The sequence below is a fragment of the Coenobita brevimanus genome, chromosome 29 (genome assembly GCF_032717465.1).
Source record: "Coenobita brevimanus isolate Jiangsu-jjx chromosome 29, ASM3271746v2, whole genome shotgun sequence".
Classification (NCBI taxonomy): domain Eukaryota; kingdom Metazoa; phylum Arthropoda; class Malacostraca; order Decapoda; family Coenobitidae; genus Coenobita; species Coenobita brevimanus.
Genome location: NC_136982.1, coordinates 22,926,396 through 22,950,789, shown reverse-complemented (window position 1 = coordinate 22,950,789; position 24,394 = coordinate 22,926,396). Strand labels below are relative to the sequence as shown.

The 24,394-nt window shown below is 41.4% G+C and overlaps 1 protein-coding gene across 1 annotated transcript in view; it reads left to right on the top strand.

Annotated features, from left to right (window-relative positions):
* Nucleotides 1-951: 951 nt before the first annotated feature.
* Nucleotides 952-24,394, top strand: part of LOC145394984 (uncharacterized) — a 63,439-nt gene continuing 39,996 nt past the window's right edge. The window contains exons 1-3 of the mRNA XM_080268733.1: nucleotides 952-2,121; nucleotides 2,300-3,290; nucleotides 4,840-5,025. Coding sequence (XP_080124859.1) covers nucleotides 952-2,121; nucleotides 2,300-3,290; nucleotides 4,840-5,025 — 2,347 coding nt within the window. The remainder of the gene's footprint in view (nucleotides 2,122-2,299; nucleotides 3,291-4,839; nucleotides 5,026-24,394) is intronic.

Genomic DNA, 24,394 nt, shown 5'->3' with positions numbered 1-24,394 from the left:
ACGAAGGGGAGCTGCAAGGCTTGGTGGATGAGTTTGGGAGAGTGTGAAAGAAACGGAATCTAAAGGTGAATGTAGGGAAGAGTAAAGTTATGGTCTTTGAGCGAGGTGAAGTCAGTGAATGTACAGCGAGGTTGGATGGTGAGGAATTGGAAAATGTGAGTACGTTTAAGTACTTGGGTAGTGTGATGAGTAAGGATGGAGGTTTGGAGGGTGAAGTGCTTGAAAGGGTACAGCAGGGAAGAAAGGTTGCTGGTTTTCTGAAAGCAGTGATAAGAAACAGGGAAGTGAGCATGGAAGTGAAAAAGTTACTACATGACAGTATTGTGATACCAACTCTAAAGTACGGAAGTGAAGCTTGGACGTTGTTGGAAGGACACAAATCAAGAGTGAGAGCAGTGGAAATGAGTTATTTAAGAGGAGCCTGTGGAGTCACATGGAGAGACAGGCTGACGAATGAGGATATAAAGGAGCATTGTGGTGTGGATGTGGATGTGATAGGATGCGTTATGAGGAACACACTGAGGTGGTTTGGCCATGTTGAGAGGATGGAGGGTGAAAGACTGACGAAGAGAGTGTATATGAGTGAGGTGGAGGGGGGAAGAGGGAGGGGGAGGCCGAGGATGAGATGGAGGGATGGGGTGGAGAGGTATATGAGAGAGGGGTGTGTGAGTTGGGAGCAGGGCAGTGAAATGGCGGGGGACAGGGCGACTTGGAGGCGATTTGTTTGTGGCCACCCCAAACGGGATTGAGGCGTCTGGCAATAGATAGATAGATAGACAGCATCTAAGGGTCAGGTCACCGATATCTGCCTGCTAGTCAACGCACACCATTATTACAGGTTGGTGTTATACGTTTGAACATAACAAATTGGCGACGATTGGCGGGCACGGACTCAGCAGCTCCAGCAGCTCCCAGGTCGACAGCAGGTAGCCAAGCATACATCCAAGCACAATGCCTCTAGATGTGCCGCCGCCTACAGCATTCTCCGTGGCTGAGGACCCCTCATCAGTAGCCCAAAGATGGAAGAAGTGGAAGACAAGCTTCAACTTCAACCTCACAGCAACAGGTGTCACCAACCCCGCACAGCAGCGAGCATTATTACTCCATGCAGGAGGGTCAGAGGTACAAGATATTTTTGAAACCCTCCCTGATCCTAAAAGTACCTTAAAGGAAGTAACTGATGCCCTTGACAAGTATTTTTCACCACAGTTAAATTATAGGTATGAAAGATTCTTATTTTCTAGGGCACATCAATCACCCCAAGAATCTACAGATGCCTATGTTACTAGATTAAGGAAACTAGCCTCTACTTGTGAGTTCCATGATGTAGATGATGCTATAACAGATCAGGTGATAATTAATTGTGCTTCCTCTCATTTAAGAAGGAAGTTACTTCAGGAACCGAAGGTAACTTTAGACAAGGTTCTTCAAATTGCCAGATCACTTGAAGCAGCTAATCTACAGGCAGAATCAATAGAAAACAATGGGAGTATGAGTAGTAACCAGGAATCTCAGGTAAAAAATGTTTCAGCAGTTAAACAATTCAAGGGTCACACAAACTATGCCAAGAAAGGTAAAGCCCATACTAGTCCCAAAGCAAATGTTAACCCTAATCAGTCAGGTATTAGTAAGTCCAGCCATTACAGTAACAGTCAGGACACTAAATCCAAACAGTTTAAACTATGTTTTAGATGTGGTAGGACTGATCATGGCCCTTGGGACAAGACAAAATGCCCCGCAACAGACAAAACATGTAGTAAATGTGGAAAATTAGGTCATTTGCAAAGCAGTGCAGATCTACAAAAAATTAATGCAGCCTCTCCAGGATCACAGCAGCAGTCCACAGATACTAATGTTAATCATGTAGAGCAGCCAGTTAATGTTAATGATAATTTTGCTTTCAGAATCAACACTGTGAGTAAGAGTAATGACAGAATCATGATAGACATTCAGTTAAATGGTAAGCCAATAACCATGCAACTAGACACCGCTGCTGAAGTAACAGTAGTATCTGAGGATGTTGCCATGGCTATACCTAATTTGGATATTCAGCCTACCAGCAAGGTCTTAATGGACTATAATAATCAAGCAATTCAGGTTAAAGGTGCAACCACAGTTCATGTAAGTTACAATAAGCAAGATTTTGATAACTTACCTCTGACAGTTGTAGGAGGAAAAAGACCTTCACTGTTTGGTTTAGACTAGTTAAAGCAAATTCCTCTAAATTTGCAAAGTGTTCTTAAAGTTAACTCTGGTATTAACAACAAAGCAGATTTGAATCACTTGTTAACAATTTCAGGAGGTATTTGATGTTAATATAGGAACAGTTAAGAGTGTGCAAGCTAGCCTCTCACTTAAACCAGACAGAACTCCCAAGTTCTGTGCTCCTAGGCCCATTCCCTTTGCATTAAAGTCTGCAGTAGAGCAGGAGATTGCTAGACTTGAAGCTCATGGAACCTGGGAGAGAGTCACTTACTCAACATGGGCCACTCCTTTAGTTCCTGTGGTTAAAGGTGATGGAAGCATTAGATTGTGTGGGGACTACAAAGTAACATTGAATCCCAAATTACAAGTAGCACATCACCCTCTTCCCAGGCCTGATGATATGTTTGCCTCACTTAGTGGATGTAAAGTATTTTCCAAAATAGATCTTAGACAGGCATTCCAACAACTTATGATGGTAGAGAAATCACAAGAGATTTGTACAGTTAACACATGCTTAGGCCTGTTTCGCCCAAAGCGACTGCCATACGGTGTAGCCAGCAGTCCCACTCTGTGGCAGCAGACAATGGACCGAATTTTCAGTGGTCTCTCAGGTACATTTTGTTTTGTGGATGACATATTGGTAGCAGGCAAAGACAGTTTAGAACACCAGTCAAGACTAAGGTCAGTTCTAAGCAGAATAAAGGAAAATGGACAGAGAATCCGTCAAGATAAATGCCAGTTCCAAGTTTCCTCATTAGAATACCTAGGTTTTAGGATTGATGACAAAGGCATACACAAGACTAGTGAGAAAGTCAAAGCAATCAGAGATGCCAAGGTGCCAGAAAATGTAGGTGAGTTGCAGTCATTTCTAGGATTGGTAACCTTTTATGGCAGATTCATCCCTAATCTGGCTACAATAGCAAGCCCTCTGTATCAACTCCTGCAGAGAGATGCTCAGTGGAACTGGACAGACCAATGTGCCAAAGCAGAAGATGAAATTAAATCAGAGATCACATCACCTAGATTCCTCACTCATTTCCAGCCAAATCTACCAGTAAAATTGGTGTGTGATGCGTCATCCATAGGTATCGGCGCAGTACTATCTCACATCACGCCAGATGATGTAGAGAGGCCAATCACTTTTGCTTCACGTGTTCTGAACATAGCTGAAAGAAATTACTCCCAAATAGAGAAAGAAGCATTAGCACTGGTGTATGGTGTAAAAAAATTCCACATGTATCTGTACAGCAAACCAAAATTCACACTCGTTACAGACCATTACCTTTGCTGGCTATTCTAAGGCCAAAGGGCGGATTACCAAACTTAGTTGCCGCCCGACTTCAGCGATGGGCGATCACCCTAGCTGCATACTCATATGATATTGAGTACCGTCCAGCTGGTAAGATGGGTAATGCTGATGCCTTATCCCGTTTACCAGTGGGTAATGCTCTAGATGATGATAAAGATACTGTAATGCTAATAGAGAATTACAATCTTCCTATCACTGCACAGGACATAGCAAAGAACACAAAAGAAGACCCAGTACTAGCAAAAGTATACCAAGCCTTAACGTCAAGTCGTAACTATCTGAACAAAGTGATTTTAATGCATATTTGTCAGTATGGTCTGATCTTACTACTGAACAAGGTTGTATCCTCAGAGGTTCCCGAGTAGTCATTCCAAAGTCTATGCAAAGTCAGGTTCTCAAAGAAATCCATGCAGATCATCAAGGAATCGTAAGGTCCAAGGCAATTGCCAGAAGTTATGTGTGGTGGCCTGGAGTAGACAAAGATGTTGGGACCTATGTCAGAGGATGTCAAGGTTGCTCAGCACAACAAAACGACCCTAAGGCAGCTTGCATGCATCCATGGGAATACCCCAGTCACCCATGGCAGCGTTTACATGTAGACTTTGCAGGTCCTTATCTAGGACACACATACTTGATTGTAGTTGATGCATACAGTAAATGGCCAGAGATTATTCCTTTGCAATCAACTTCAGCACAAGCAACAATAAAGGCTTTAATACCGGTATTCGCAACACATGGTCTACCAGAGCTTCTTGTATCAGATAATGGACCACAGTTTTGTTCAGTGGAATTTTCAGATTTCTTAAAGGTCAATGGTATACAACATTCTAGATCTCCTCCTTATCACCCAGCAACCAATGGGGAGGCAGAGAGGTTTGTCCAGAGTTTTAAGCACAACATGAAATGTAGAGGAGCGACTCCTTTCAATGTAATCACATGCATTAGTAAATTCTTGTTAACTTACCGCACTACTGAACATGCCACTACTGGTCAAACACCTTCTACTTTGTTAATGGGGAGGAAAGTCCGGAATAGGATGGATTTAATGATGCCTAACACTAAGACAAAGCTCAACAACTATCAGTGGAAACAAATGGAACAGCAGAGTAAAGTCAGAAATTTTAATCCTCCAGCTCCAGTCAGGGTTAGAATGTACAACACATTAAACAAATGGGCTGAAGGTAGGATCATTAGAAAGAGAGGCAACATGAACTATGAGGTTGGAGTTGAAGGAAAGGTTCTGAGGCGACACATAGATCAGTTATTACCAAGCACAGTTGATAATGCTCAAACTACCATACCAACACCTATATTGCCTCACACAGACATAGGCTACCATCCCATACAACAACCGGACCAAAACATAACACAGCTCCCTGACACAAATACCACAAATGTGGGGGAACAGGTAGATGACAACGTAAAAGAAGCAGGGAGTACTGTTGGAAATGATATAAGGACACCAGCACCTCGCAGGGTACTACCTCACAGGGTAAACCGAGAACCACTGGGTTTGTAGAATAAGGTGTAGTATATTGCTGTCTTCCAAAGGATATTTGTAAGGTTTCATACAATGAATGTCATTCCACAGGATGATTGTTTTACTAAGCAAGCATTATATATGTGTGCACTTCTCACAGGGGGAAGGAGTGTAATGTATTCTTTTGTTATACCTATAAAGAAGACATTTTCTTTATCCAAGGTTATACGTGATTTGATAAAAGGATTCAGTGCCTTATACATAAAACTGTATCTCTTATTTGTAGCATTTGAATCCTTTATAAGGGATCCAGCGTTTCATAAACAAACGTTTCAATGAAGAATTTGTATCACTTATTGTTTTTAAAAAAGACCTCCTGTACCGCTCTCAGACAGTAAAGTATGGTGTGTCCTCCTAGTGTATTTTGTCCCTAAATTCGCGACGAGTTGGGATAGTGCAACATTATGTACATGATTATTCTGCAGTACAGCATCTAAGGGTCAGGTCACCGATATCTACGGGCTAATCAACGCACACCATTATTACAGATTGCTGTTATATGTTTGAACATAAGTCTCAAAAGTTTTCGAGTCAATTCTTAATAGAATAATTTTAGAGCATCTTTCCTATCACAACCTTCTTTCTGACCGTCAGTATGGATTCCGTCAGGGACGCTCCACTGGCGATCTTCTCACCTACCTTTCAGACTCCTGGTCATCCTCCTTTCGTGACTTTGGCGAAAGCTTTGCCATTGCATTTGACATCTCAAAGGTTTTCGATCGAGTCTGGCACAACTCTTTTATTTCCAAACTGCCGGCTTACGATTTCTATCCTTCTATCTGTGCCTTCATCTCTAGCTTCTTTTTTGGTCGTTCTATAGCCGCTGTTGTAGACGGCCATAGTTCCTGCCCTAGATCTTTCAACAGTGGTGTTCCTCAGGGCTCTATCCTATCACCATCTCTCTTCCTTTTATTCATTAATGACCTTCTAAGCTCTGAATCTAACCCTATCCACTCATCCGCTGATGACTGAACCCTTCACCTTTCCATTCGATTTCCACAGCGCCCATCTCAGCAGTTACTTCAACAAACAAGGGATGAGGCTATGGCACACCTAATGTCTGACTTGGCTCGTATCTCTGACTGGGGTAAAAATAATCTTGTTGCTTTTAATGCATCAAAGACTCAGTTTTTACACCTATAAACCCGTCAAAATCTTTCACAGGTGTACCCACTAATGTTTAATAATATTCAGCTTAATCCTGCATCATCCTTGAACATGCTTGGTGTTTCATTTACTCGGGACTTGTCTCGGAAAGATCATACTACATCTCTTGTAAAAACTGCTTCGAAGAGATTAGGTGTGCTAAGCTGACTCCGTTCCTTCTTTACCCCTGCACAATTGTTGACTCTATACACGGGTTTTATCCGCCCCTATGTGGAGTACAACTCTCATATGTGGGGAGGTTCCCCACATACAGCTCTTCTCAATAGGGTGGAGTCAAACGCTTTCGTCTTACCAACTCTCCTCCTCTTACTGACTCCCTCCAACCTCTGTCTCTTCGCCCCACTGTTGCATCTTTATCTCTTTTCAATGGCTACTTCAATGATTACTGCTCCTCTGAACTGTCTGCATGCATTCCTCCACCTCTACGACGGGCACGTAGCACCCGTCTAGCAGCAAACTCTCATCCCTTTTCTGTCTAACTCTCTAATGCAAGAGTTAACCGTCACTCCCAGTCCTTCATTTATGCAACAGGTCAACTCTGGAACTGTCTCCCTCTGTCTGTTTTTCCTGCTTCCTATGATCTCCAGTCTTTCAGACGCAGTGTGTCCAGGAATCTCGAAATGCTCGGATCTTGAATTTGGTTCTCGTATTTTGTTTTTCTCTTGGAGGGAACAGTTATTGCCGGCTCGTGGCCTTTGGTTCCTTCTTCCTCAAGTGAAACAATATATATATATATATATATATATATATATATATATATATATATATATATATATATATATATATATAATAATATATATGGAGGAATAGAAGAAGGGAAAGACGAGAGGAAGGAGTAGTTGCAAGGAGAGTGGAAAGGTTACAAGAGGATGAGAAAAAGGCAGAGTATAAGAGAGAAGTCGAGGAACGATTGGGCAATTATGAATTGGAGCAGATGGGAGACGTGGAAGGTGTGTGTAGGATATTTACAGAAGAAATATGTGCAGCATGTGATGTGTGTGTGGAAGGAAGAGGAGACGGAGGGGGGTGCAAGGAACAGCGTGGTGGACTGAAGAGGTGAAACAGGCTGTGGCACAAAAGAAGAAGGCATACAATGAATGAATGAAAAATATGGGCGTGGAAGAAGTTGAGAGGCGGAAGAGAGAGTTATATGTAGAAAGAAAGAGAGAGGTGAAAAGATTAGTAAGAGAGAGTAAGAAGAGAGTGGATGAGGAATTTGGAAGGAATTTGAGTGTAAAGTGGAGGGACTGTAAGAAAATGTTCTGGAAAGAGGTGAAAAGAGTAAGACAGGGTGGAAGTGAAGTTAGCAGGGGAGTGAAAGTTAAAAATGGTAGATTACTAGTGGAGAAGGGAGAAAAAGTGAGCAGATGGAGAGAACACTTTAAGGAATTGTTGAACGTAGAGGATGGAAGTAATGCGAGTATAAGTGGCTGGGGAATGGCTGGGAGAAGGAGGGAGGTGAGAAGACAGGAAGAAATCAGTAGGATAGAAGTTGTGGAAGCAATGAAGAAAGTTAAATCGGGGAAAGCCCCAGGAATTGATGGAGTGTGTGGTGAAATGCTGAAGCATGAGGGAGAGATAGTAGTAGAATGGATGTGGAAGATGTGCAGATTGGCCTGGGAGGAAGGTAGAGTCCCGGAGGATTGGAAGTCAGGTATAATTATTCCCTTGTACAAAGGAAAAGGGGAAAAAGAAGTGTGTGGTAATCATAGGGGCATTTGTCTTCTTAGTATAATACGAAAAGTGTATGGTAGGATACTTATTGACAGAGTTAGAGAAATAACAGAGGAGTTAGTTGGAGAAGAACAGGGAGGCTTTAGGAAGGGAAGAGGTTGTGTGGATCAGATATTCATTCTTAGATCTTTAGTGGAAAAGTTTCTAGAGAAGGGAAAGAAGTTGTATGCGGCTTTCATGGATTTGGAGAAAGCATATAACAGGGTGGATAGACAAGGATTGTGGAAAATGTTAAGAATATATGGAGTAGATGGGAAGTTGTTGAATGCTGTGAAGAGTATGTACGATGGTGCGAAGGCTGCAGTGCGTGTGGATGGTGAACTAAGTGAATTTTTCTCTTTGAAAGTTGGTTTGAAACAGGGACATGTCATGTCTCCATGGTTGTTCAATCTGTACATGGATGGGGTAATAAAAGAGGTACAAGGTAGGGTAGTGGATGTTGGAGTGGCCCTGGTGAGAGAGGATAGTGTTTGGAAACTCCCTGTACTGTTGTTTGCAGATGATACTGTGTTGTTGAGTGAAGACGAAGGGGAGCTGCAAGGCTTGGTGGATGAGTTTGAGAGAGTGTGTAAGAAACGGAATCTAAAGGTGAATGTAGGGAAGAGTAAAGTGATGGTCTTTGAGAGAGGTGAAGTCAGTGAATGTATAGCGAGGTTGGACGGTGAGGAATTGGAAAATGTGAGTACGTTTAAGTACTTGGGTAGTGTGATGAGTAAGGATGGACGTTTGGAGGGTGAAGTGCTTGAAAGGGTACAGCAGGGAAGAAAGGTTGCTGGTTCTTTGAAAGCAGTGATAAGAAACAGGGAAATGAGCATGGAAGTGAAAAAGTTACTACATGACAGTATTGTGATACCAACTCTAACGTATGGAAGTGAAGCTTGGACGTTGTTGGAAGGACACAAGTCAAGAGTGAGAGCAGTGGAAATGAGTTATTTAAGAGGAGCCTGTGGAGTCACATGGAGAGACAGGCTGACGAATGCGGATATAAAGGAGCGTTGTGGTGTTGATGTGGATGTGATAGGAAGCGTTATGAGGAACACACTGAGGTGGTTTGGCCATGTTGAGAGGATGGAGGGTGAAAGACTGACGAAGAGAGTGTATGTGAGTGAGGTGGAGGGGGGGAGAGGGCAGAGGAGGCCGAGGATGAGATGGAGGGATGGGGTGGAGAGGTATATGAGAGAGGGGGGTGTGAGTTGGGAGCAGGGCAGGGAAATGGCGGGGGACAGGGCGACTTGGAGGCGATTTGTTTGTGGCCACCCCAAACGGGATTGAGGCGTCTGGCAATAGATAGATAGATAGATATAGATATAGATATATAGATATATATATTGATATATATATATATATATATATAGATATATATATATATATATGAGTGTGTGTGTGTGTGTGTGTGTGTGTGTATTTTTCCCTACAGCAAATCACATACACACAAGTTTGTTATTATCTTTTCCCATTTGTGCATGATGCTTCACATAAACTTTACCTTACAGTGTGTGTGTGTGTGTGTGTGTGTGTGTGTGTGTGTGTGTGTGTGTGTGTGTGTGTGTGTTTTCGTGTCACGTAACAAAGGTATATAAATACGATGCATAAGAGGAATCGGTTGTGATTTCATAGTACTCGGATATAAAGTTAGATGCTAGATAGACAGACAAGCAGGTAAAAAGATAGATGGATTAGACAGGTGACATCTAGGTAGATACTAATTGTGTCTATATATCATCATCATTATTCATCATCATCCGGACCTTCTTTCCTACCCTAAGGCAGGGTGAGGAGTAGCAATGTCCAGACAGCCCAAATTTGCCCAGTTCAATGGACCACGCATCCATTCGCTCATCATTCAAGCCTCTGGAATCCTGGATCTATCGCATACGCCAAAAACATTCACCACGTTCTGTAGCTTCACATAAACGTATCCGAATGAGTGAATCTGGACGCTGCCACGTTAAAATGGGGTGCCAAATCTCTGATCATGCACTTCTCCTCACAACATTCATCCAACTAGCTCGATCTCTTGTCAGTTCTCTAGCCTCATCGACTTCCAAACCTCTCTTCCTCACACACTCATCCACCATAGACCTCCATATTCTCCTTGGCCTACCTAGCCTCCTCCCTTCTTCAAATTCGCTCAAATATACTTTTTCACCACTCTGTTGTTATCCATTCTCTCTACATGACCATACCATCTCAGTACACTATCTTCGATTCTGGTGTCCACAGACTTCCTCACTCCACGTCTTTCATGAATCACATTAATTCGTATCCTATCCACCCTCTGTACTCCACATACATTCCTCAGCAATCCCATCTCCATTGCTTTTACTCTTGACTTCTCATTTTCATGCCACACCATAGTCTCACATCCATTTGTTAAAGTTGGCACTAACACTCCTTCATGTAAGCCTCGTGCAGCTGCAACACTCAAGCCACTGTTTCTTATCAAGGCCCTCATTGCACCAGCTACTTTTCTTCCTTATGTCACTCTACTTTCCACTTCTTTTGCACGTTTTCCTCTCATTTTTGTCACTGTACCCAGGTATTTGAACTCTTTCACTAATTCCAGTCTCTCTCCATTCACTGTAACATCGTACCGGGACTCACTTTCTCACTCAATAAGCATCACTTTACTCTTTTCTACATTTACTCTCAATGCACGACACTCACAGACATCAGCAAAACTCTGCCCTAGCCTACCTAGGCCTTGTCCGGTAATTGCAAGGAGTATTGCATCATCAGCATACAACAATGTTGAGATATTCCATCCATCACCAAAGTCATCCCTCTCTCAATTACTCGTGTTATTACTTCTCTCATCAGCCCATCCAGATATATATATATATATATATATATATATATATATATATATATATATATATATATATATATATATATATATATATATATATATATATATATTTTTCTTTACGGAACAGAGAGAGATAATCAACATTTCAAGTGAGAATACTAAAATGACTACTGTCCCGTAAAGTTCCAGGTTCAAAACAAAAGAGTTAGGTAAAATTACAAGTTAAAGTTTAATCCTCAAACTAACAACTAAACATTCAGGACTCATAAGGATAATGTAATGGCAAAAAACAGGTTAAATATATGGTTAACTGCAATAGCCTCTATTAACACGAAATTAGCAAGAGTAAATTTATCGAAGTCAGCCCTGATAAATGAGAAAACCGGATAATGCTCAATTAATGCAAGATATATTATTACAGATACAAAATATTAATAATGGCTGACATCAAAAACTCCACATGAATCACAAAAAACCTCACCAGGCCTACGAATTAACACCATATGCTATACAGTACAAGAAAAAAATGTAATAACACTTATACTCAAATTACACAGCAGCTAGATGGTTGGAGACTTCCTGAGCACTCACACAAACAACAACTGTACAGGGGAGGACAGAGATGTAAACAAAATGATGAGTAGATCTAAGTGGCAATAATGCAGAGACTGAGCTCATTATATAGGGGCTGGCAGAACTTGATACAACTTGTAAGAAGGACGCGCAAATGAAGCCATAGGTGACAAGGAGTTGACAATCCTGCTCTGAACAACAGAAAGAACGACTTACTCTACTGTAAGGGAGGAGAAGGGGGAAGTGAGGTAGAACACGGAAGCTTGGTCACTATGGAAGCCACGAGGCGAAACGTGATCAAACATGCAGCATACTATACGTTAGAATTATACAAAGGATGATGAAATCATAGGCTATGTAACACCTCCCCACAAAAAAAAAGAAGTTTACAAAGGAAATTTCTCATTACTCTAAAACAATCTCTCTAAAGTCTAGATAAGCAATCTGCAATAACATTTTCTTTCCCCTTGACATGCTGTATGTCTAATGAATACTCCTGAAGAAGTAGACTCCATCTTGTCAATCTCTGATTTTTATCTTTAAACTTACTAAGGAATTACGGTGGGTTATGATCGGTATAAATGACTATGGGGTCAAAACCAGAACACAAATAAAATGAAAAATGCTGTAAACCCAAAATCAAGGCCAAAAGCTCTTTCTCAATAGTTGAGTAGTTCTTTTGAGATGGAGTGAACTTCTTACTGTAATAAGATACAGGGTGTTCAATACCCTGATCATCCTCTTGCAGCAAAACAACCCCAGCTCCTGTATCACTTGCGTCAACAGCCATCTTAAAAGGCTTAGCAAAATTTGGAGTAGCGAGCACTGGCTGACTTAATAGGATAGCTTTAAGTTTACTGAAAGAGGATTCACAGTTATCGGTCCAGACAAATTTAACTCCCTTTTTCAGTAGGTCTGTAAGTGGTAATACAAGAATTGAAAAGTTAAGAACAAATCTCCTGTAATAACCTACCATTCCCAAAAATCTTTGTAGCTCTTTCCTACTTTTAGGTCTGGGAAGATCACTTATAACCCGAACCTTAGCTCCTGGTGGTGCAACATGTCCATCACCAATTACGTACCCAAGGTACTGAACTTTAGCTTGACCAAACTCACACTTTGATAAATTAGCTACAAGATTAGCCTGAGCCAAACGCTCAAGAAATTTACTGACATGGCATAGGTGATCTTTCCAGTTGTCACTGAAGATTAGTACATCATCAATATAAACAACACACCCTGCCAAACCCTCTGTTACAACATTCATGAGCTTCTGAAAAGTGGCTGGTGCATTCTTCATAACATATGGCATTACAGAACATGCAAAAGTCTTTCCTAGTGTTACAAAACATGAGATCTCCCTAGCACGTTCAGTCATAGGTACTTGTCAGTATCCCTTTAACAAATCAAATTTACTTATGTACCTAGCCTTTCCGATCTTATCTATGCAATCTTCCACGCGAGGGAGACGGTAAGTGTCTGTTTTGGTTATCTGATTAACATGTCTGTAGTCGATGCAAAGCCGCTGTGACCCACCTGGCTTAGGGACTAGAGTGACAGGAGAACTCCACTCGCTCTGACAGGGCTCAATCATCTTGTGGTCCAACAGGTAGCCAAGCTCCTTCTGGATGAGAGGAACTTTCACTGGGTTCACACGGTAAAGAGGCAGTTTAATTGGCTTTGCATCTCCAACATCGACATCATGCATCAACACAGTGGTTCTTCCTGGAGTTTCACGGAACACTTGCAGGTACTCCTGCAGTAATGCCGAAAACTCCTGCCTTTCCTCGGGAGCTAGATGAGAAAGCTTAGTCTGGAGATCATTCACGATATCAGGACTCTTACCCAAACTATCACTCCGCTCATGCTGCATGAGAGAACTTCACTTGCAGACTCGGGTGGAACAGCTACAGTGCAGACTGGGTTATGTTCGTCCCGTCTGTGATATAACTTTAGCATGTTGATGTGACAAAGTTGCTTGTTCTTTCTACGATCTGGTGTGGCGATGACATAGTTGACATCACTGAGTTTCTTCTCCACGAAATAAGGACCACTAAACTTGGCTTGAAGAGGTTGCCCATGCACAGGTAGCAGAATCAAAACCTGATCTCCTGGCTGAAAGTGGCGTAACCTGGACTTCTTATCATACCAAGTCTTCATCTTCTCCTGAGCAGTTCCTAAATTCTCTCTCGCCAGCTGTAAAGCAGTGAACAGCCGTTCTTTGAACTTCATCACATACTCCAGCAGGTTGACGTCATTTTCCTCCGACACCCAGCATTCCTTGAGTAGCTTAAGGGGTCCTCTTACTTCATAGACAAACAGTAGTTCAAAGGGTGAGAAGCCCAGTGATTCATTTGGAGATTCTCTTGCGGCAAATACAACGAATGGAAGACCTTTATCCCAGTCTTTCTGATGTTCCAAACAATATTTCCTGAGCATCGATTTGAGTGTTTGATGATGTCTTTCCAACGCTCCTTTAGTCTGGGGATGGTAAGCTGAAGACGTGATCTGGGTGATGCCCAACTCTTTCAGAGACTGCTTGAAAACATTTGACATGAAATTACTTCCCCGGTCTGACTGTACCTCCTTGGGCAGACCAAACTTGGTGAAGAACCCTAGCATTTCCTTAACCACGTTCTTTGCTGAGATTTTTCTAAGTGGAATGGCTTCAGGAAAACGAGTAGCCATATCAATCAGGGTCAACACATAAGAAAATCCTGAAGAAGTCTTAGGAAGAGGGCCCACAATATCCACCAACACACGGGTGAATGGCACCTCAAAAGGAGGAATGGGAACTAGAGGTGCAACATTTTCGGTCTGATTACACTTCCCCACAACTTGATAGGTGTGACAAGACTTACAATACCAGGAAACATCTCTGAAGATACGTGGCCAGTAGAAGTGTTTCAAAATGCATGCCACAGTCTTCCTCACTCCAAGGTGTCCTGCCAAACTGGAATCATGAGCCACTGTAATGATATCCTGCCTACAAACACGAGGGATGACAACTTGATGTATAACCTCCTATTCACAGTCGGCTGATGCTGTTGGGGGTCTCCACTTTCTCATAAGTACTCCTGACTTTATATAATAACAAGTAGAAGCACCAGCTGACTCTTCCTCACTGCAAGCAGAGTTAGCTAGACCTTTCAACTCAGGGTCAGCAACCTGCAACTCAACCAACTCTTGACGAGACAAATTATCAACACTACCGGGTACTGCCTCATCTGGTGAGTGGTCCAAATTAGCTAGAAAAGTGTCAGCTAGGATAACATCATCATCATTATCCTCTAAGTCACCAGTAACTTTAGACTTAGCCCTAGTGACAGCACATGCAGAAAACACATCAGGGATATCACAATCCTGGGTCGCAGTCACTGGTTCACTAGACAACTGATGAGCTGAACACACTTGACTTCCACCAATATCATTTCCAAGTAAGAAAGTTACACCTGACATTGGGAGTGTCTCAACCAACCCAACCATAACGGAACCATTAACAAAACCAGACTCTAAATTCACTCTGCACAGAGGGACAGAGAAGTAATTATTCCCTACACCTTGTAAGATTACAGTTTCATCAGAGAAATTAACATTAGAGTCTAGAACACTGGTCAGCATAAGGGATAGGCAGGCACCTGTATCACGATATATTTGAACTGATTTCCTGTTATTACTGTCCATAGGACTGACAAAACCATCAGAGAGGAAATTAGCACATGAACTATTGAGAGTGTCACCCACGTTACTGCTCAAAAGAGGAGCTTCATCATGAGAATTTAATTTACCCCTCAAAGCAGGTTCAATTAACTCAGTTAAAGAATTCTGGGAACTCTCAAGAGTGGACACTAGACCAATTGACTGAATATTTAAAAACTCCTTTTTGTTCACATCACGCTGTCTCCTGAAACATTTCTCCGTAGTATGACCAAGCTTACTACAATAAGTACATTTACTTTTCTGAAATATAGAGGTGAAGCTGGTATTTACTTCCTGAGAAACATCATCTTTATTCTCTTTCCTGTTACCTGTACTCTGAGTTAAGGCAACGGACTTACTCTCAGCTTTCCTTTTCTCTTTAGAATATCTCTTGTGAGTGAGAACATATTCATCAGCTAAAACTACAGCATCAGACAAATTATCTATTCTTTTCTCATCAAGATATAGGCTTACGTCTTTATTAATACACCTTTTGAAGTCCTCCAGCAAAATCATCTGCTTAAATTTATCAAAATCACAATTTACATTCTTAGAGTTTAACCACTGCTCTAACAGATCTTCTTTTATTTTTGCATACTCAACATGGGATTGCTTATCTTGCTTATAAGTTGTCCTAAACTTTACTCTATAGGCTTCAGGATCAAGCTCATAGGCCTTAAGAATCAAGCTCTTAACTACATCATAATTATCAGATTGATCCTGAGGCAAAGATGCATAAGTTACTTGAGCTTTACCGGTGAGAACAGTTTGAAGGAGTGCTGGCCAATACTTTTTGGGCCAATTAAAACCTGTAGCTACCCTCTCAAACAACTGAAAATACTTTGTTAAATCAGATTCATTAAAAGGAGGAACAAGTTTAACATTTTTAGTCACATCAAAATCATCAGAGCCAGATGATCCAGTTCCACCTTGTCTCATGCGATACTCATGGTTTGCCCGAATCCTAGCAAGTTCAATTTGTGCCTGTGCCTCCTGAATACGAGCCTGAGACTCAGCCTCCTTAGCCTCAGCCTCCTTAGCACGAGCCTGAAATTCAGCCTCCTTGGCACGAGCCTCCTGCAAGGCTAGCTGTAACTTAGCTATTTTAATCTGCATTTGCTCATCTGGAGGAGTTACATTAAACAAGATTTCATTAATCATGTCAACAATTTGATCTTTAGAATGATGAGAGCGAACAGCAATTCCCAATTGTTGAGAAACAAGCTTAAGTTCATTCATTGTTCTGTTTTCTGCATCACACACTGTTTGCACATTTGAGAAAAAATCTTTAGCTTCATCAAGAGTAGTAATAGTAGACATCATGAATAAATCACAGTCACAAAATATCAAGCAATATCCTTATGATATTATCCTGAATATCCTGGTGAGGTCGCCAAATTTATGTTATGGAACAGAGAGAGATAATGAACACTTCAAGTGAGAATACTAAAATGACTACTGTCCCGTAAAATTCCAGGTTCAAAACAAAAGAGTTAGGTAAAATTGCAAGGTAAAGTTTAATGCTCCAACTAATAACTAAACATTCAGGACTCATAAGGATAATGTAATAGCAAAAAACAAGTTAAATATATGGTTAACTGCATTAGCCTCTATTAACACGAAATTAGCAAGAGTAAAATTATCTAAGTCAGCACCAATAAATGAGAAAACCGGATAATGCTCAGTTAATGCAAGATATATTATTACATATACAAAATATTATTAATAATGGCTGACATCAAAAACTCCACATGAATCACAAAAAACCTCACCAGGCCTACGAATTAACACCTTATGCTATACAGTACAAGAAAAAAATGTAATAACACTTATACTCAAATTACACAGCAGCTAGATGGTTAGACTTCCTGAGCACTCACAAAAATAACAACTGTACAGGGGAGGACAGAGATGTGAACAAAATGATGAGTAGATCTAAGTGGCAATAATGCAGAGACTGAGCTCATTATATAGGGGCCGGCAGAGCTTGATACAAATTGTAAGAAGGACGCGCAAATGAAGCCACAGGGAACAAAGAGTTGACACTCCTGCTCTGAACAACAGAAAGAACGACTTACTCTACTATAAAGGAGGAGAAGGGGGGAGTGAGGTAGAACACGGAAGCTTGGTCACTATGGAAGCCACGAGGCGAATCGTGATCAAACATGCAGCATACTGTACGTTAGAATTATACAAAGGATGATGAAATCATAGGCTATGTAACAATATATATATATATATATATATATATATATATATATATATATATATATATATATATATATATATATATATTGAACAACCATGGCGACATCACACAACCTTGTCGCACACCCACACCGATCGTGAACCATTCACTTAGATGCCCATTAACCCTTACACATGCTTCACTACCATCATCAAAACTCCTGACGGCACCTAGCAGCTTACCATCTACACCTTACATGCACAAAACTTTCCACATTCCTTCTCTTATATACATATACAGGATATATAGATATACATATAGATAGATAGATAGATAAATAGATAGACAAACAGGTAGCTATATAGATAGATGGAGAAATAATCAGATCTGAATAAATAACTTTTTGATATGGGGATTTTGTGATTGCTTTTTGTCCTTACTCCATATCCATGTATAACAAACAAAAAGCTGGTAGTAGATGGTGACCACAATCCACTAACTTGATGCAGTGCTTCCTACATTTTCCTTCAACTATTATCATTATTACTCGTTTTCTGCCCTCGTCTCATTCCACTTTTCTTACCTTCACTTTTTTTTACTCTACATTCCACTTCAAATAGCTCGACAGTGAATGACACGTTCAATGGTTTCCTGTAACCTAGGAAACCATTTACAGTGCTGGATGGTAATCATATAACTGCATAACACGGTGATGTGAAGCCTACTATTCTGCCTCTTTTAACTGTGTAGAGACGCAAACCACACTTTTCCCCACGCCTCATTATCGAGGCGCTATCTGTCACAATGGAGCGCTGGTTCCCTGCACGGGACTACCCTGTAGGGTCGGCTGCTTGTCTGCAGTCGAGGATGTGCTCAGCCAGACAGACTTGGGCTGCTCAACTGTACCAAGAAGTTAACAAAATAGTGAGCGATCATTCCATTCATACGACAGTGATACAGTGAATCACTCCCATTTGACTGTGCGTAATCCATATTCCTCACACAATCGATGGAGGAGAGGCACTAGCTCACATTCAGTTGCAAGCTATTTTGTAAGCTAATTTCCCACCGTATCTAATTGGTGGTAAATTGAGTTGGGATGATGATAATAAACTGCTGAAAGCAGTTACTCTCCCTGGACTAAGAATGTTTATTCTTGTTCATGTGCATTTATTGTTTTTATAAACAACTGTAGACTAAGGCAGGAGCAGCCAGGAACAAATCAAGTTGTAAATGGTAACGTGACAATTGGTTTGATGAAACGATATAATATAATTCGATTACTATGCCTGACCTGTCTAATATAATCAGTCAAATGCTGAGGATAGCCTCCGCTACCAGAACATTACACCTGAAACGCATTATACATTGTCCGGGCTGTATAGATAAGTAAAAATGCATTCCAAGTTTACCACTACCTCACTCACCACTCGTCCTTTATGCTGTTTGCTTGACTTTTTTGAGGCTGGTTGGCCTCAGGCTTTGCGGATTATTATGACAGTTGAATGTAATGTGATAAGAATACTTAACCTTTTTCTCCTGGAAGTTTACTGACGAAGTACTGTAATTAAGAATTCATTCCGTTTATTATTTCTAATGCAACCCTAGCAGAGTGACAACTCACGGGACTTACATAATTCAGTTAATTATACGAAGCAAACTGCTCTAATTTTTAGATTCCGCTCTTCCTTTTTTCGTCCTCCTATCTTTCTTATATCTGCATCCTGCCCCTCCTCCTCCCTCCCTTGCCCTCTATGATACTCAAATCCCTCCTCCCTCCTACCCCTCTCCCTCCCCTTCCACTTAACTCTTTTCTCTCCTCCCTCCTTCCCTCCTCCCTTTCTCCCTCCTCCTCCTCCATACTCAACTACATTCTTCCGTCTCGCATCCTTGCTCTTCACCTAACCTCTCTCTCATCTTTACTCCTCCCCCCGTCCACCCTGTGTAGAGGACAAGGTCTTCCAGTTATAGCTCTTTCCTCATTGTCTTCTGTTTTAAAGTACTCCCAAGACTTCATTTACGATTCCGATAGGGGAACTACAGCATGAATCAGTTATCACAAGGAAATATTTTTACTACAGGGACCTATTTCCACGATGGTTTGGTTTTTCTTTCAGATTAAGTTTCCACAATACCCATTGGGCTTATTTTACCCACATAGTGGGATTTACCCATTCCCAATGGATCTATATTCAGCTATGGGGGGACCTCTTCTGTATTCTTTGTTGCCGTGTTTCCACATACTGTTATGGAGGAGGGAGGACATATTTTTTTCTTATGTAAGGAAGAAGAAACCAAAGGCTGGAAGCCTGCAAGATTGTTCTATCCAAGAAAAAACAGACACGATAACAGACCTAAATTCAAGAACCGTTCATTTTGAGATGCCGGGACGCACGGCGTTTGAAAGTCTGGAGGTAATAGGCAATAGGAAATACACACACGGGAAGACAGTTCCAGAGTTCAACTGTTGCATACATGATAGACTAGGACTAACGGTTGCATTATACAGCTGGAGAGAAAATGGATGAAAATTTGCTGCTGGACGCATGCTATGTGCCTGCTGTAACCATAGGGGACAAAGAGTTGACAATCCTGCTCTGAACAACAGAAAGAACGACTTACTCTACTATAAGGGAGGAGAAGGGGGAAGTGAGGTAGAACACGGAAGCTTGGTCACTATGGAAGCCACGAGGCGAATCGTGATCAAACATGCAGCATACTGTACGTTAGAATTATACAAAGGATGATGAAATCATAAGCTATGTAACACCTCCCCACAAAAAAAAAAAGAAGTTTACAAAGGAAATTTCTCATTACTCTAAAACAATCTGTCTAAAGTATAGATAAGCAATCTGCAATAACATTTTCTTTCCCCTTGACATGCTGTATGTCTAATGAATACTCCTGAAGAAGTAGACTCCATCTTATCAATCTCTGATTTTTATCTTTAAACTTACTAAGGAATTTCAGTCGTTTATGATCGGTATAAATGACTATGGGGTCAAAACCAGAACACAAATAAAATGAAAAATGCTGTAAACCCAAAATCAAGGCCAAAAGCTCTTTCTCAATAGTTGAGTAGTTCTTTTGAGGTGGAGTGAACTTCTTACTGTAATAAGATACAGGGTGTTCAATACCCTGATCATCCTCTTGCAGCAAAACAACCCCAGCTCCTGTATCACTTGCGTCAACAGCCATCTTAAAAGGCTTAGCAAAATTTGGAGTAGCGAGCACTGGCTGACTTAATAGGATAGCTTTAAGTTTGCTGAAAGAGGATTCACAGTTATCGGTCCAGACAAATTTAACTCCCTTTTTCAGTAGGTCTGTAAGTGGTGATACAAGAATTGAAAAGTTAAGAACAAATCTCCTGTAATAACCTACCATTCCCAAAAATCTTTGTAGCTCTTTCCTACTTTTAGGTCTGGGAAGATCACTTATAACCTGAACCTTAGCTCCTAGTGGTGCAACATGTCCATCACCAATTATGTACCCAAGGTACTGAACTTTAGCTTGACCAAACTCACACTTTGATAAATTAGCTACAAGATTAGCCTGAACCAAACGCTCAAGAAATTTACTGACATGGCATACGTGATCTTTCCAGTTGTCACTGAAGATTAGTACATCATCAATATAAACAACACACCATGCCAAACCCTCTGTTACAACATTCATGAGCTTCTGAAAAGTGGCTGGTGCATTCTTCATAACATATGGCATTACAGAACATGCAAAAGTCTTTCCTAGTGTTACAAAACATGAGATCTCCCTAGCACGTTCAGTCATAGGTACTTGCCAGTATCCCTTTAACAAATCAAACTTACTTATGTACCTAGCCTTTCCGATCTTATCTATGCAATCTTCCACGCGAGGGAGAGGGTAAGTGTCTGTTTTGGTTATCTGATTAACATGTCTGTAGTCGATGCAAAGCCGCTGTGACCCACCTGGCTTAGGGACTAGAGTGACAGGAGAACTCCACTCGCTCTGACAGGGCTCAATCATCTTGTGGTCCAACAGGTAGCCAAGCTCCTTCTGGATGAGAGGAACTTTCACTGGGTTCACACGGTAAAGAGGCAGTTTAATTGGCTTTGCATCTCCAACATCGACATCATGCATCAACACAGTGGTTCTTCCTGGAGTGGCACGGAACACTTGCAGGTACTCCTGCAGTAATGCCGAAAACTCCTGTCTTTCCTCGGGAGCTAGATGAGAAAGCTTAGTCTGGAGATCATTCATGATATCAGGACTCTTCCCCAAACTATCACTCAGGCTCATGCTACATGAGAGAATTTCACTTGCAGACTCGGGTGGAACAGCTACAGTCCAGACTGAGTAATGTTTGTCCCGCCTGTGATATAACTTTAGCATGTTGATGTGACAAAGTTGCTTGTTCTTTCTACGATCTGGTGTGGCGATGACATAGTTGACATCACTGAGTTTCTTCTCCACGAAATAAGGACCACTAATCTTGGCTTGAAGAGGTTGCCCATGCACTGGTAGCAGAATCAAAACCTGATCTCCTGGCTGAAAGTGGCGTAACCTGGACTTCTTATCATACCAAGTCTTCATCTTCTCCTGAGCAGTTCCTAAATTCTCTCTCGCCAGCTGTAAAGCAGTGGACAGCCGTTCTTTGAACTTCATCACATACTCCAGCAGGTTGACGTCATTTTCCTCCGACACCCAGCATTCCTGGAGTAGCTTAAGGGGTCCTCTTACTTCATGGCCAAACAGTAGTTCAAAGGGTGAGAAGCCCAGTGATTCATTGGAGATTCTCTTGCAGGAAATACAACGAATGGAAGACCTTTATCCCAGTCTTTCTGATGTTCCAAACAGTATTTCCTGAGCATCGATTTGAGTATTTGATGATGTCTCTCCAACGCTCCTTGAGTCTGGGAATGGTAAGCTGAAGACGTGATCTGGGTGATGTCCAACTCTTTCAGAGAATGCTTGAAAACATTTGACATGAAATTACTTCCCCGGTCTGACTGTACCTCCTTGGGCAGACCAAACTTGGTGAAGAACCCTGGCATTTCCTTAACCACGTTCTTTGCTGAGATATTTCTAAGTGGAATGGCTTCAGGATAACGAGTAGCTATATCAATGAGGGTCAACACATAAGAAAATCCTGAAGAAGTCTTAGGAAGAGGGCCCACAATATCCACCAACACACGGGTGAATGGCACCTCAAAAGGAGGAATGGGAACTAGAGGTGCAACCTTTTCGGTCTGATTACACTTCCCCACAACTTGATAGGTGTGACAAGACTTACAATACCAGGAATCATCTCTGAAGATACCTGGCCAGTAGAAGTGTTTCAAAATGCGTGCCACAGTCTTCCTCACTCCAAGGTGTCCTGCCAAACAGGAATCATGAGCCACTCTAATGATATCCTGCCTACAAACACGAGGGATGACAACTTGATGTACAACCTCCTATTCACAGTCGGCTGATGCTGTTGGGGGTCTCCACTTTCTCATAAGTACTCCTGACATTATATAATAACAAGTAGAAGCACCAGCTGACTCTTCCTCACTGCAAGCAGAGTTAGCTAGACCTTTCAACTCAGGGTCAGCAACCTGCAACTCAACCAACTCTTGACGAGACAAATTATCAACACTACCGGGTACTGCCTCATCTGGTGAGTGGTCCAAATTAGCTAGAAAATTGTCAGCTAGGATAACATCATCATCATCATTATCCTCTAAGTCACCAGTAACTTTAGACTTAACCCTAGTGACAGCACATGCAGAAAACACATCAGGGACATCACAATCCTGGGCCGCAGCCACTGGCTCACTAGACAACTGAGGAGCTGGACACACTTGACTTCCACCAATATCATTTCCAAGTAAGAAAGTTACACCTGACATTGGGAGTGTCTCAACCAACCCAACCATAACGGAACCATTAACAAAACCAGACTCTAAATTCACTCTGCACAGAGGGACAGAGAAGTAATTATTCCCTACACCTTGTAAGATTACAGTTTCATCAGAGGAATTAACATTAGAGCCTAGAACACTGGTCAGCATAAGGGATTGGCAGGCACCTGTATCACGATATATTTGAACTGATTTCCTGTTATTACTGTCCAGAGGACTGACAAAACCATGAGACAGGAAATTAGCACATGAACTATTGAGAGTGTCACCCACGTTACTGCTCAAAACAGGAGCTTCATCATGAAAATTTAATTTACCCCTCAAAGCAGGTTCAATTAACTCAGTTAAAGAATTCTGGGAACTCTCAAGGGTGGACACTAGACCAATTGACTGAATATTTAAAAACTCCTTTTTGTTCACATCACGCTGTCTCCTGAAACATTTCTCCGTAGTATGACCAAGCTTACTACAATAAGTACATATACTTTTCTGAAATCTAGAGGTGAAGCTGGTATTTACTTCCTGAGAAACACCATCTTTATTCTCTTTCCTGTTACCTGTACTCTGAGTAAAGGCAACGTACTTACTCTCAGCTTTCCTTTTCTCTTTAGAATATCTCTTGTGAGTGAGAACATATTCATCAGCTAAAACTACAGCATCAGACAAATTATCTATTCTTTTCTCATCAAGATATAGGCTTACATCTTTATTAATACACCTTTTGAAGTCCTCCAGCAAAATCATCTGGTTAAATTTATCAAAATCACAATTTACATTCTTAGAATTTAACCACTGCTCTAACAGATCTTCTTTTATTTTTGCATACTCAACATGGGATTGCTTATCTTGCTTATAAGTTGTCCTAAACTTTACTCTATAGGCTTCAGGATCAAGCTCATAGGCCTTAAGAATCAAGCTCTTAACTACATCATAATTATCAGATTGATCCTGAGGCAAAGATGTATAAGTTACTTGAGCTTTACCGGTGAGAACAGTTTGAAGGAGTACTGGCCAATACTTTTTGGGCCAATTAAAACCTGTAGCTACCCTCTCAAACAACTGAAAATACTTTGTTAAATCAGATTCATTAAAAGGAGGAACAAGTTTAACATTTTTAGTCACATCAAAATCATCAGAGCTAGATGATCCAGTTCCACCTTGTTTCATGCGATACTCATGGTCTGCCCGAATCCTAGCAAGTTCAATTTGTGCCTGTGCCTCCTGAATACGAGCCTGAGACTCAGCCTCCTTAGTCTCAGCCTCCTTAGCACGAGCCTGAAACTCAGCC